The 14,871-nt window shown below is 39.5% G+C and overlaps 1 protein-coding gene across 1 annotated transcript in view; it reads left to right on the plus strand.

Moving 5' to 3' along the window:
- LOC122096446 (aldehyde oxidase 2) overlaps positions 1 to 14,004 on the plus strand; it is a 92,805-nt gene extending 78,801 nt beyond the window's left edge. The window contains exons 36-37 of the mRNA XM_042667003.1: positions 7,810 to 7,884; positions 12,301 to 14,004. Of these exons, the coding sequence (XP_042522937.1) occupies positions 7,810 to 7,863 (54 nt within the window). The 3' untranslated portion in view covers positions 7,864 to 7,884; positions 12,301 to 14,004. The remainder of the gene's footprint in view (positions 1 to 7,809; positions 7,885 to 12,300) is intronic.
- Positions 14,005 to 14,871: the final 867 nt, after the last annotated feature.

A 14,871-nucleotide genomic window follows, 5' to 3' on the forward strand; every position in this document is an offset into this window, starting at 1 on the left:
GCAGATAAGCTAAAATTCAAATCCAGGCTGTTGAGCTCCACTCTAATACATTACATTGCCTCTCAGAGAGAAGAGAATCCATTCTCTATCCTCCAAAGGAAACGTGTGTTTTCCAGTTTTTATTAAAAGAAGCCCAAATGCTTACAAAGTTCCTCCAAACAGCAAGCCAGAGGGCAAAAGAATAACATAGGAATTTTGCTGAAAGGGAAGTATCATAATACTCATTTCCTTCCCCATTATCTAGTCTTTTCGCTCTGCAAATATAACTCAGCAACATTGCTTGTACTCTTGTTACACCAGTCATTCAGCAATTTCCCTGCACGTCTTCCAGCCAATGCTTTCGGTGCTCATCAGCTTTCATTGAACACAGATTTGCACACCACCAGGCAAATACTTGGAATCAATGGGAGAGTAACCACATTTTCTAAATACTCATAAATGGACACATGGTTTCTAAGTATGACCTCATTTTATAATCCATAGTTAATATTTTTAAACTTTAATGCCATGTGGAATTCTGTCTTTATAAAAGTAACACATATCTAGGCACTGATCACTCACAGTAATCCTACTGAGTCTATGAGACTCTTACCTCCAAATTAAACAAAAAGCCAGAAGTGGAGCTGTAGTTCAAGTAGTAGAGTGCTAGCATTAAGAAAAAAAAAAAAGCTCAATGGACAGAGGTTAGGCCTTGAGTTCAAGACCTAGGACTGCCAATAATAATATAATAATAGCACATTTATTATGGAAAGTTTTGAAAATAAGATGAAAGTTAAAATCTGCCATAATTCCACCCAACTATATAGCTATCTTGGAGGTGGCATGTGTGCATACATCTACTTTAAAATGTTTTAATTCATATATAAGCATAATATATCTTACTTGCATACTCCTTTTACAGAATTAGCATATCCTTGACACAGTTCTGGAAAATATTTGAGCCGTATCTTTTTTTTTTTTTTTGGATCTGGTCGTGGGGCCTGAACTCTGGGTCTGGGCGCTGTCCCTCAGCTCTTCAGCTCTACCACTTGAGCCACAGCGCCACTTCCAGCTTTTTTATTTTTACTTATGCGGTGCTGGAGAATCAAACCCAGGGCCTCAGGCATGCAAGGCAAGCGCTCTACCACTGAGCCACCTTCCCATCCCCTGAGCCGTATCCTTGAAGAGACTCTTGCAGTCTTCATTCACAGCAAACCTTGAGAGTTATTTTTTCCATGGAGCATCATTCCAAAAAGAAAACATCTATTCAAATTTATCCATCCTATCAATTCTTAACTTTTATAGCCACTAGAATACATTTGGAGGGCAGCAGCAAGGCAGACTTGACCTGCTAATAATAAGTCCCTTGTTAGTAAGGCTGCTTAGACCACTGGTCCTTTACTTGCCCTAACCTGTAACATTTCTTAGCCTTACATCCCGCTGACCTCACATATATATGAAAGAGGGAGAATAGAGGCCTCTTCAAATTCTTGACAAGACTTCAGTGATCCAAGAATTGCTTTGTTCTGGCCTCTAGACACTCTCACTGTTTATAAGCAGAGAAAAACAACCAGAAGCCATCCTTGAATGGGGTCTTCCAAAGAAAGTGGAGAGGAGGAAGCCCAGACTCTGTTTAACAAAGAAAATTAGAAACACACCATACATAGAAGCTGCTATTTCTTATTGAGGAAATGCCAATATTCCTCCATCCATACAAAAACATGTAGCACTGGGTGTGGTGGCACACATCTATAATCCCATGAGTTCAGCATCAATCCAGGCTGTATGTTGGGACTCTACACCAAAAAAAGTGTGTAAGTGGTGGGTGAGTGTACATATACACATAAACAAGAAGAGCTCAGTGGTTCAACATTTGTCTAAGCATGCTCAGGCCTTGGGTTTGATCCTCAGCACAATAAGAGGAAGAAGAAAGGAAGGAGGGAAGAAGGGAAATGAAAGGGAGGAGGGGAGGAAAGGTGGAAGGGAAGAAAGAAGGAAGGGAGGGAAGGAAGAAAGGAGGGAGGGATGTTAGGAAGTCAGGGAATCATTCCTTCTTAATATTTCTTTCAACCATCAATCTTTCCATTATTAAACACCCTGTTATTCATTCTTTCACCATGTCTGCCATGTGTTCCATGGCATAATGTTGGGAAAATGGGAAAAACAGTAGCAAATGAAACAGAGATCCCTGATTTTGTGGAGTTACCTTTTGGTGACCCTAAGATAAACTCTCATCTCCCTTCGTTGAGTCACAGCTACTTTCTCACTTATCTCCCAAGGCCCTGCAGCCAGCAGTTTGTGGGGTGACAAAGCTGATCATGCCCCTCTAATACGCACAAAGACGAAAAGCTTTACGTTGCTCTTAGGTTAGGTGAAACAGCTTAACTTGCCCTGTAAGTCTACAAATCAAAGTTCCACATGGCCCAACCAACACACCTGTTACCTCACATGACTCTACCCAAGCCATGGTTGGCTCATTCTCTTTCTGTATCAAGGACAGAGTTGCTCGTTCCTACCACAGGGCTTCTGTCTTACTCTTCCCTCTACTTGAAACTATCTTCTTTTCCACAGCTGGTTAGCCCTTGTTCACATTTCATATTTTAACCAAACCACAGGTCAATTTGATACCTTCCTTTCTGTATAAAGAACCTAGAGAACCATGATGAATAAGACTCACTGGTCTGTTTTCTCAAGGAGTTTCCAGAACACAGGGGAAAAAGACAAACAATTACTATAAAAGCTAAGTGTTCGGCTAATCTGGTCTTTCCAAGGTACAATTCCAGCCTGTCTGGAACCATGACAGTCCTCCTGAAGCTCCTGTTGTCTGGCTGCTTACACAACCCCATCTTTTTAAAGCATCTTGGAGGCAATCTGAGCCAATATCAGAACTGTTTTTTTTTTTTTAATATTTTGAGATAATGACAGTCTTTTAATTGAAATATACAATGATTCAGAGCTGAGGATGCAGTTCTATGGTACAATGTTTGCTTAGGATATGCAGTCCTAGGTTCCTTCCCCTGCATGGGGTGGGGATGGGCCAAAGAGAATATGTCATACACACTGGCATTCAATGCTGACTTTTTTTTGGTCGATTGTGGGGTCTGGGCACTATCCTTGAGCCTCTTTGTGGTCAAGGCTAGAACTCTACCACTTGAGTAACAGTACCACTTCCAGTTTTAGAGTAGTTAATTGGAGATAAAAGTTTCACAGGGACTTTTCTACCTGGACTAGCTATGAACCACAGTCCTCAGATCTCAGCCTCCTAAGTAGCTAGGATTACAGGCATGAGCCACTGGTGCCCAGTTAATGCTTTCTTTTTTAAAAAATTAATATTCTTGTTAACATATATTTGTTGTACATGAGGTAGGGGGCTTCATTGTAACATTTCCATATGTGTTAAAAAATTATAAAATGATTAGACTCAGCCCTCGTCACTCTCCCACATCTCCTCTTCTTCCCTTCTTAAAATTTCAACAAATTAATGTAAATATCACCTGATGTGGAAGAAATAGTTGTATTGTGAAAGCTCATAGAATTCACAAACTTTATAGACCATGATAATGACAATTTGCTTTGTCAAGGTTAAAATGTGGTTGTGACTTTAACTAAGTATCACTATTCCACAATACTGTGAAATTTATGTAATCACCTAATCTCAAGTTAAAAAAAGCTTCAACAAATGTCTTATTTTATTCCCATATATTCATGTATATTCACCCTCATTATCCCTCTTCATTCAACCTCCCCACCTCTCCCTGCTGCCTACTCCCAACAGAGCCTGTTTTGCTTTCTCATTATTCCTTCTTGTTATTTCTTACCAGTTTTTCATATACATATATATTGTATCTTAATCAGAAACACACAGGTACTGACTCTTTGTATTCTACCTTTGAATTCTGTTATCAAAATATAATTTTGACCAGGCACCAGTGGCTCATGCCTACCTAATCTTAGCTACTTGGGAGGCTGAAATGTGAGAATTGAGGGCAGACTGGTCAGGGAAAGGCTCGTACTGGCACAAAGCAAAGCAAAACAAAACAAAACAACAAAAACCAATTTATTCTGAAGAGTAAAGCTATGAGGGAGAGTTCTGTAACAGAACATGAGCCTTGGAAAGCTCAAAATTCCCTCATAAATATAAAGGGATTCTGAACTTTTGTGCATATATATTATTTATTCATTATATTTTAATATTATGTGTTTAACTATGTTTATTTATTATATATACTTTATATATTATATTATTGCATTATATAGTATATGTTATACATTATATATTATGTTACTTTATAACATTATATATTATGTTATATTATGTTGAATATATATATATACAGATATATGTATGTATATGTGTATATATATATTACTATATACATATATATATATATGTTTCTTTCTCTGGGCATTCTACTACTTGAGCCATACCACCAGCTGTAGATCTAGTTCTTAAATGATGGTAAAACTCTCAGTAATTTTCCTTTGGAATTAAAATAATACATGTAAAAATACTACATAAGTTGAGTCACTCTGTCAATATAAGAGTTAATATTTTTCCTAAATCACTATAACTCTTAATGACTTTCTTGAAAACATGCCTCTCCCACAAAGCTGGAAAAGTATTTCCACATTAAGTCAAGCTGACCTGCTGAGGGCAGAACAAATAACAAACTCATAACTAAAAGGCTCATTTTATGGGTAAATTGACTTCCACAAAAAGCAAGGGTTGGTGAAAAAGCATAGGGAATTTCATTATAAAAAAATCTATTTGAATAAGAAGTTATTATATATTTATTATTATATATTATTTATTTTGTATTATTTATTTATACATTTGAATTTGGTTGATCTGATGTCTGAGTTGTTGACTGGTTATTTTTGTTTTGGGGTTTTGGGGGTTTTCGGTGCCAGTCCTGGGACTTGAACTCAGGACCTGGGTTCTGTCCATGAACTTTTTTGCTCAAGGATAGTGATCTACCATTTGAGCTACAGTTCCATTCCAGATTTTTGGTGGTTAATTGGAAAGTCTCAAGACTTTCCTGCCTGGACTGGATTTGAACCAAGATCTTCACATCTCAGCCTTGGCACCTAGCTTGACTGGTATTTTTATAAATAGGTCCTCTTCTCTTATGGAGTAATTTCTAGGGAAACAGTGTTGCTGGAGAAGATTTCTGGTTTAAGCCCAACAAATCATCACTATGTCATTTCCTATTTTGGTGGTGAGAGAGAAAAAAATACGTTTCTCTTTCAATCATGGGGGTTGAACTCAGGTCCTGGATGCTGTCCCTGAGCTCTTTTTGCTCAAGGTTAGTGCCCTATAACTTTGAGCTACAGCACTAATTCCAGTTTTCTGGTGGTTAATTGGAGACAAGAGTCTCATGGACTTTCCTGCCCCAACTGGCTTTGAACCATGATCCTCAGATTTCAGCCTCCTGAGTAGCTAGGATGAGCTACTTGTGCCAGTGAAAATGTATTTCCTGGAAAATGTACTTTGTGCAATCATGTATAACTCACAAAGGAAAAAAAAAACAATTTCCCTTAAAGATATACAAAAAGAAATAGAATGAGCACATTCAAAGTAGGAGTGTTGCCCCTTAATGATATAGTTATATAGATATAGATACAGATATAGGCATAGACATATTCTAAGGGATTCAGGGCATGAAGGATTTCCTAGCCTTAAAAATGAGTAGTAATTGCTACCTCAGACTACCTGACAGTAGGACAAATGTAAACCAAAAAACTCTCTTGCCTTGTTATCACCAATAGACAAACTTATTGAAGAACTACAGATGTGGTATACGTGGAACTTGAAGATGCAACAACAGAAGAAAGGAAAATGTGGCATACAGGGGCTGCCACAGTAGAAAGCCATGGAAAGCCAATGAGAAAATTGTTTCTATCTCTTAGAAGTTAAAACAATTGGGTTTAAAAACAAGTTTGCAAACAGGTTTTGTCTCCCAGGAGTTCAGCAGCCTTCTACCAATACTGACTCATAGGGAATCCTCTCAGCCACCATCTGGGACTCTGCAAAGTCCAGCTGAGGACTCCTGTTAGTAACAATGGAGAAAGTCCATTCATTGCTAGATTCGCCCATTCCAGCTGGCTGGACCTGGCTTATTCCTGCTAGTCTCTAGTCTGGCCTAATTGCTGAAGGCCTTCATCATCCCCTGTCAACGCTAACACTGTCTCCATTCGCCTACTGTCCTGCCTTTACAGCATTTGCTCTGCCCATCTCCAAATCCCATTTTTCCCCCTGCTTCTCTTGTGATTCTAGATGTCCAAATTCAGTAAGAGTTGGCAGCACTAGGGGTGCCACCTGATTAGTGCACTAAAGAGAGCCCCTCCTCTCAGGTGATGGAAAAAAGGCATGTGAGCATATCATATTCTTCAGGAAGTAGATTCTGGTTTACATATGCAGATCAGCTGGCTCACTCCAAAAATACTAGTTCCGCATGAGGAATGCTTGATTCCCATCCTATACACAGTTAGGATTTCTCTAAAATGGGGAGCCCCACTATTAGTCCTACAAGAGTGTATTTTGTTTCCTGTGGTTCGTATCCCACAATGCATAAAAACAGTCTCCCCTGTGTTCAGTTCAAATTGCAGCCAGATAATTGGTAGGACCTTAGACCAAGCAGGAACATGTCTCAGGTAAATGGCTTCTCTGAGGTACAACACAGAAGTCGACCTCAGTACTCACGTCAGTCCTCCTCAGAATGCCTGCCTCTTACTTAGCAACATTAATTGTAGCAGAAATCACACAAATCTACTGTTATTTTGGTTAGGGTTTGGTTTTGTTTGGCTTAGTTTTGAGACAGAGCTTGCTTTGTAGCCCAGACTGGCCTCAAACTCATGATCCTCTTGGCTTAGCTTCTGGAGTGCTATGATTACAGTTGTGTACCACACATGCAGCTGGTTGTTTGTTTGTCTCTTTCTATTTTTATTTTAGCCTACTGTCTTTTTTTTTTTTTGGGGGGGGGGGTCCAGTCGTGGGGCCTGAACTCTGGGCCTGGGCACTGTCCCTCAGCTCTTCAGCTCAAGGCTAGTGCTCTACCACTTGAGCCACAGCGCCACTTCCGGCTTTTTTTCTTTTTGCTTATGTGGTGCTGAGCAATCGAACCCAGGGCCTCATGCATGCAAGGCAAGCACTCTACCACTGAGCCACCTTCCCAGCCCCTAGCCTACTGTCTTTTAAGAGTTATCATTTGAAGCCAGGCACCAGTGGCTCACACCTATATTCCTAGCTACTCAAGATGCTAAGCTCCAGAGAATCACAGATTGAAGCCACCTGGGGCAGAAAAGTTCACTAATACTTATCTCTAAAATAACCATCAAAAACCTAGGCTAGAGGCGTGGCTCACATGGTAAAATGCCAGGTGAGCAAGTAAGTTGACATGAGACCCAAAGTTTAAACTTAGGGCCTCTGGTACTGGCAAAAAGAAAAAGAAAAAGAAAATCTCATTTTAAAAGAAAGACAAAGCCGGGTGCTGGTGGCTCATGCCTGTAATCCTTCTTACTCAGGAGGCCGATACCTGAGAATTGCAGTTCAAAGCCAGCCCAGGCAGGAAAGTCCATGAGACTCTTATCTCCAATAAAACACCAGAAATCAGAAGTGGTGCTGTGGCTCAAATGGTAGAGTGCTAGCCTTGAGCTGAAGAGCTCAGGAATAGTGCCCAGGCCAAGAGTTCAAGCCCCACGACTGGCCAAAAAAAAAAAAAAAAAGGAAGGACACAATCTCATTCCACAGGGAATTTTTCAAAAACTCTAAAGGTTCAATATAATTTTCCTGGAATACATGTTAAGTGTTTGATTTGCTTTCTTCCTTAGATCCCAAGAGATGACCCTAAGACATTTAAACCTTGGTCTATACCAATAGCATAACCCTGCTTCATTTCCTAAAAGGTAAGAGAAGTTAAAAAGCTAACACCTTAGAGGGAGAGGGGAAAGAAAGAGGAAGAGGTCAGCCAGTCAGTGGTTTTCAATTTATATTCCATGTAACTCTAGAATTACCCAAAGATCAAATCAATGTATTTTATCCAACATTTCAAGTTTTTGGAGAATAACAGTGGAAAGTGGGTATTAGAGCCAAAATTGCAGGGTTTTTTTCAAACTTTTAAAATAAAATGAGAATGTGGTAAAGTAAGATATTAAAAAGTTCCATTCTCTTACTTGTTGAGAATTCTTGCAACTTGAATGCAAAAACAACAAATTGAAAACAGTTGTTTTCTGAACTTACTATTAGGAGAGTTATCTATTTGCATTCCACTGTATTCAACTGCTTCAGTTTTGTGCTGCTACATGACACAAACTTCAAAGTACACTAAAGGCTTTGGAGAATGGCCACAAGGACTGCCTAATAAGAAGAAATACATTTTGTCTTTAGTTAGAAAATCAAGAGTCAGGCTAGAATGTGGCTTAGTAGAGAGTACTTGCCTTTCATTCATGAAGCCCTAGGTTCAATTCCTTAGTACCACATAAACAGAAAAGGCTGGAAGTGGCGCTGTGGCTTAAGTGGTAGAGTGCTAGCCTTGAACAAAGCTCAGGGACAGTGTCCAGGCCCTGACTGGCAAAAAAACAAAAAAGAAAGAAAGAAAAGAAAACCAAGTGTCTGCTTTTCTACACACTTAGTGAACACCAGAAAATCTGAATTCATTCTGGGAGAATGAATAAAGTTTTTCATTAACATTGAATATTCCAAAGTAAGTATCTAAAATAACCATTAATATTAGTATATATGTTTACTTCTATTGTGTTTTATTACAAAAATCTTGCATTGATATTTTACTAAATAATTGATGAACATTCACTATTTTTTAATATCTTTTGATAGTAGGGTTTTAACTCAGAGCCTTGTGCTTGCTGGGCAGATTCTCTAACTTATCTGCTGCTCATTTGCTGTGTCTTTACAACAAAAAACAAAATAGGTAGCACTCAAAATTATACCTTACATTTTTGCAAATGAGAAATTTAAAAACAGACATGAAGTCTGAAGGTCTATGCAGTAGAATGGCTCATTGCGAAGTTTAAGATCCTGAGTTCAAACTCCAGTATTGTACCTCCCAAAAATAGACTTATGGGGGGGGGGGGGGGAAGAGGGAGGTAGAGTAGGGAATGGAGAGAATGTAAAAAGAAATAGCTCAATCTTTAATCATTCTTTCTGTGCTTTTCTTTTATTTATTTATTTTTGCGGGTCCTGGGGCTTGAACTCTGGGCCTGGGCTCCATCCTGAGCCTCTCTGTGCTCAAAGCTAGTGCTCTACCATTTGAGCCACACCACCACACCCAGCTTTTTCTGAGTAGTTTATTAGAGATAAGAGTCTCGCAAACTTTCCTGATTGAGCTGGCTTTGAACCGTTATCCTCAGATCTCAGCTTCCTGAGTAGCTAGCTAGGATTACAGATGTAAGCCATCGGCGCTGGCTTCTGTTTGCTTTTCTTTTGTTGTTGTTGTTGTTCATAAAGCTTGAACTCAGGGCCTCGATGCTGTCCCTGAGCTCTTTTGCTCAAGACTATCCCTCTACCCCTTTGAGCCACTTCCGGTTTTCTGGTAGAATTGGAGATAAGATTCTTGTGGACTTTCCTGCTCAGCTTGGCTTTAAACCAAGTACTCAGATCTCAGCTTCCTGAGTAGCTAGGATTACAAGTATGGGCTAAGAGCACCAGGCTTCTGCTTTTCTTTTCTATCTTTTTTTGTTGTTTTGTTGGTCGTGGGGCTTGAACTCTAGGCCTGGGCACTGTCCCCAAGCATTTCAGCTCAAGGCTAGCACTCTACCAATTGAGCCACAGCGCCACTTCCCCTATTCTGGTAGCTTATTGGAGATAAGAGTCTCATACGGCCTTTCCTGCCCAAGCTGGCTTTGAACCACAATCCTCAGAGCTCAGCCTCCTGAGTAACTAGGATTACAGGCATGAGCCCACCGGTGCCTGGCAACCTGGCTTCTGCTTTTCTAAGTATCAAGATTAAATGTGATGTACTGACACATCAGATCTAAATTCTGCATAAAACAAAGCATATAAGGTAAATAGCGAAATACAGGACTCTAGAGCTCAATAAAGAGTAATAGACCTGGTAGCTCATACCTGTAATCCTAACTACTCTGGAGGCTGAAATCTGAGGATGAAAGTTCAAAGCCAACAAAGAAAACAAAGGAGAATCTTGGAATATGAAAAAGAAAGAACACAGTAACTATGTCAAAACACAACCAACTTTCATATTCTTCTCTGGTCTCTTCTTTCCACTCCCGTGGAAGATGACCATCCTGTAAGCACTCGGGGACTCCAGAAGATCTAGGGAGTCCTTGGAAAGGTTGGAGCAGAGGAGTGGTAGGATGCAAGAATCTTCTCAGTAGCTCTAGGAGGGTCAGGGTGCAAGTGGAAAGCCCCAGCTATAGCAACTCAGAATGAGATGACAGGAATCTAGAGCAGTCTCCAGAGAAGGTGATGCCCAGGTTGTCTACTAGGTATGTTTGATGGTAGTGTGAAGATGGTAGTGTCCTATTGGACCTATGACATAAGAAGGAAAGATAGATTATAAAGATAGATTATGAAAGACAGATTATGATTTTCAATTACAGTAACAAGAAACATAAAATAAAAGTTAACTGAGATGGAAAAGGGCTTGTGGTGGAGCAGAAAGAGGGAAGGATTATGAGTTCGGTAAGAAATAACTGAGAAATAAAATTGAAAAATTAAAAAAAACAAAAGCAAGTTCAAAGCCAATCTGGGGAAAGAAAGTCCTTGAGTCTCTAATCTCCAACTAACCACAAAAAGAAGGAAGAGGAGGAGGAGGATGGTGACCACAAAGAAAGGAAGGAAGGAAGGTAGGAAGGAAGGAAGGGAGGGAGGGAGGGAGGGGGGAGGGAGGGAGGGAGGAGAAAAGAGAAAAGAAAAGACAAAACTGGAAGTGGAGCTGTGGTTCAAGTGGTAAAGAACTAACCTTGAGCACAAAAGCTCAGGGACAGTTGGATTCTGGTGGCTCACATCTATAAACTAGCTACTCAGGAGGCTGAAATCTGAGGATTATGGTTCAAAGGCAGGAAAGCCCCTGAGACTCTTATCTCCAATTAATCACAGAAAAAGCTGGAAGTGGTTCGGTAGCTCAAGTAGTAGCATGCTAGCCTTGAGCAAAAGGAGCTTAAAGACAACACCAGGCCCAGAGTTTCAGGCAACAACACATATAGCATACAACACATAGCAGCAACAAACACATACACAGGTATGCTAAACACTAAATTATTATAAATTAGAAACTACCAATGAATGAACTAGGTCAAGGTTTTGGGTTTTTTGGGATGTTTTTCTTTGGTTGATCGTTGGACTTGAGCTCTGAGCCCGGGCCCTGTCCCTCAGCAATTCAGCTAAAGGCTAGCGCTCTACCACTTGAGCCACAGTGCCACTTCTGGCTTTTTCCGCTTATGTGGTGCCAGGCCTCATGCATGCAAGGCAAGCACTCTACCAGCAGCCCTAGGTCAAGTTTTTTTGTGTAGTATTTAAAATCAGATCATCCTTAAATTGGGGATATAACTCAATGGCATATATTGTCTTAAATTCAATTCTCAACACTATGAGAGACTGACAGAGAGAGAGAAAAAAAAACATAGAAAGAGATGAAAAAGGAAAGGAAACTTCTTGCTATTTTACTACTTATAATGATTATCTTAGGTCAGAATTTTCTTCATAGTATGCAATCAAAACAAAATTAAGAGCCAGGAACTAGAGGCTGATGCCTATAATCCTAGTGACTTGAGAGGCTAAGATCTAAGGGTTATAGTTCACAGCCAGTCCAGGCAGAAACAACTGTGAGACTCTTATTTCCAATTTGCCAGCAAAAAAGCTCAAAGTAAAGGTGTGGTTCTAGTAGTAGAACCAGACTTGAGCATAAAAGCCAGGTGAGAGCTCCAGGCTCTGAGTTCAAGCCCCAGTACCAACACACAAAACAGACATAAGTCTTGAGTCTGTAACTGTCATATTTAATCTTAAATTTCAAATTTTTGAATTATTCAAAATAGTCTAATTATTCTCATATTTGTATTATAAGAAAATAACACTTGACCTTATAGATTAAATTTATAAAACACTAAATCATATGCATGTGTAGCCTATAATGTTTTAACCCTCTGCTAATTGTTTTTTAAAAGCTGATCTCATCTAGCTTTTTATTTGATAAATGAAGACACAGAGGCCAAGGGAAAATAATGACCCCAACAGCCGTTAAGTTTACCATTCCAATTCCTAACTATTTATTGTTCTTCTACCCAAACATAAAACTTGAAGGATTTACACACTTTGTTTTATGACTGTTCTCTTTTCTTTTCTTTTAGATATTTCACTTTTGCAAATGGAAAAACAGCTTGTTAATTCTACTTGGATTCTAAACTATAATCCTGAGCACATTATTGTAGTTGTATTACATTATCAAGATGAATCATGACAACAAATTATATACTTGGACTCAGCTTAAAACCAGACAAGCACTGCAATATCTAAAGCCAGCATCTATAATGCTCATTTGTTTTGAAAAAATCATGTGAATGTTGTGTCAAAGGCAAATTTTGCATTATCATGTCCATCCAGTTTAACAGCTGCACATACAAGTTGCAATCATTGAATGAAAGATGTTTCACAGGAGATTAACATGTAATGACTTTTCCCCATGAGATATTTGATTATATACCCACAGAGTAGCAACACCATAAGATTTCTGCTTTTACTGAGGCCTGGGAATAGGTTCTGGGTATATATATTTGACAGCAAAGGAGTCCTATTTTCCTGATGTATATGGACTATTTGACTGGTTAGCATTCCTTTGGAATATGGAGGGGGGAGGGAGCAGTATAAAGCATGATTACAAAATGATTTGGTTTTTTTAATTTGTGGATGCAAAACATAGTTCCCTAACAGAGTTACAGAAATACTGGGTGACTCAGTCTCCTGCACACTGAAGTGAGAATCCCAGAGCAGGGAGTCATAAATGGTAATCATCCTTCTATTGTGATGGAATACATACACAGGGGTTGAAGGTGTTTCTCAGGGGTAGAGGGTTTGCATAGTATGCTCTTGGTGCTAACTTCTAACCCACATAATAACTAACTGGTAGCTTGATAACTAGCTACTTAATTATTTTTTAAAAATAAAAATAAATCTGCCAGATCCACAGGATCTAACAAATCCTGTTCATTCAAGTTCCAGGGCCATATAAATTAGGCCTCATAGAACCAGGTAATTAGAGAGAAATTGACACTCCATAAGCCAGAATTCACAGGACCAGGACTTAGTGCAGTGACTCCTGAAGTGGATGAAGAAGGTGGGGCTGAGCTAAAGGTGCTGTGGGACTGTGGAGAAGAGGTACGCAAAGAGGCAGGCAGGAGAGTATGGAGGCAGCTGCAGGTCACTCAAGGCCATGAACACATTGGCTTGAGTGAATTAGGTCACAGCTAGCTGCCCTAGGGCCTAGCTGCTGACTTTGGAGGTTCCCCTAGGCTACAGAAGCCCAGGAGAGCAGGACTGGAACACAAAGAGAAGGGAGCCAGAGAGGTGGCAGGGTCAGAGGCGAGAGGGAAATGATGGCAAAAGAACCCTGTGGGAGTGGCTGGGGAGAAATAACTTGAAAGTGATTTTTTAATAAAGCAAAGCTCTTTTGAAAATAAAATATTTAACCATATAATCTAATCAAAAAGTGAAGAATTGAGGGGGTGGCTCAAGTGATAAAAAGTTTGACTAGCAGGTGAGGAGCTCTGAATTCAATCAATCCACATTTGGGGGGAAAAATTTGAAAACTAAAGAATTTGAGGGTTTTTTTTCTATTTGTATCAATCTAAATGATGAAATATAGGTGATTTTGTTGCTAAGTTTGGTCTGTTAGGCTAGTGATGATGCTGACGGGGAATTTATTTTCTTTGGCATGGATGAATACTGCTAACCTAAAAATAGAAGAGTCTGAATATAAATTATCCCTGTGAGTTGCACTAAAATCTGGATGGCATGGACATTAATATCCTTTTTAAAAAGAAGCTACCTAAGACTGTGAAATTTGGGGAATTTATGTAATCACTTAATCTCAATAAAAAATTATTTTAAAAAAAGAAGCCACATATTTAAAACCAATTCTATAAATTCAATAAGCACTGTTAAAGGATAACACTTACTAAATGTTTTTTGTTAAATAAATACATTGACACAGTTCACAAGCACAAAAAAGTAAAGCAGACTTCTTCTCATAGTGCTATAGTCTGTATGTGTCCTCCCAAAATTCCTATCTTGACTTCTACCCACTCCAAAGGCAGATGGTATTTTGGAGATTAGGTCCTGAGGATGGAGCCCTCATGAAAGAGATTAGAGTCTTTATAAAATAAGTCCCAACTGGGCACTGGAGAGGTTCAAAGACAGCCAGGCAGGAACTTCCATGAGACTCTGATCTCCAATAAACCACTCAGAAAACGGGAAGTGGCACTGTGGCTCAAGTGGTAGAGCACTAGCCTTGAGCTGAAGAGCTGAGAGACAGTGCCTAGGCCCAGAGTTCAAGCCCCACGACAACTAAAAATATATATAAGTAAGTACATAAATGTATATATTAAATTAAATTAATCCCAGACACTGAACATCAGTGGTTGATGCCTATATTCCCAGCTACTTAGGAGACTGACCCCTTCTCAACCAAAAGCTAAACACAGAGGTGTGCACCAGTCATCTTACTATGTGGGAAGCTGAAATCTGGCAGACTGTGGTTTAGGCTAGCTTGAACAAAAAAAGTCCAAGAGACTCCATCTTATTGGAAAGAAGCTGCACATGGTAGCACAGCTAGTATGGGAAACCTAAAATAAGCAGGAGATTATCTAGTCATGTGTTCAGGCAGGAAGTGAGACATTGTCTTAAAAATAACCAGTGCATGGGTT

Source organism: Dipodomys spectabilis, unplaced genomic scaffold, assembly GCF_019054845.1.
Source record: "Dipodomys spectabilis isolate Male_0828 unplaced genomic scaffold, ASM1905484v1 ptg000373l, whole genome shotgun sequence".
In the NCBI taxonomy this organism is placed as follows: domain Eukaryota; kingdom Metazoa; phylum Chordata; class Mammalia; order Rodentia; family Heteromyidae; genus Dipodomys; species Dipodomys spectabilis.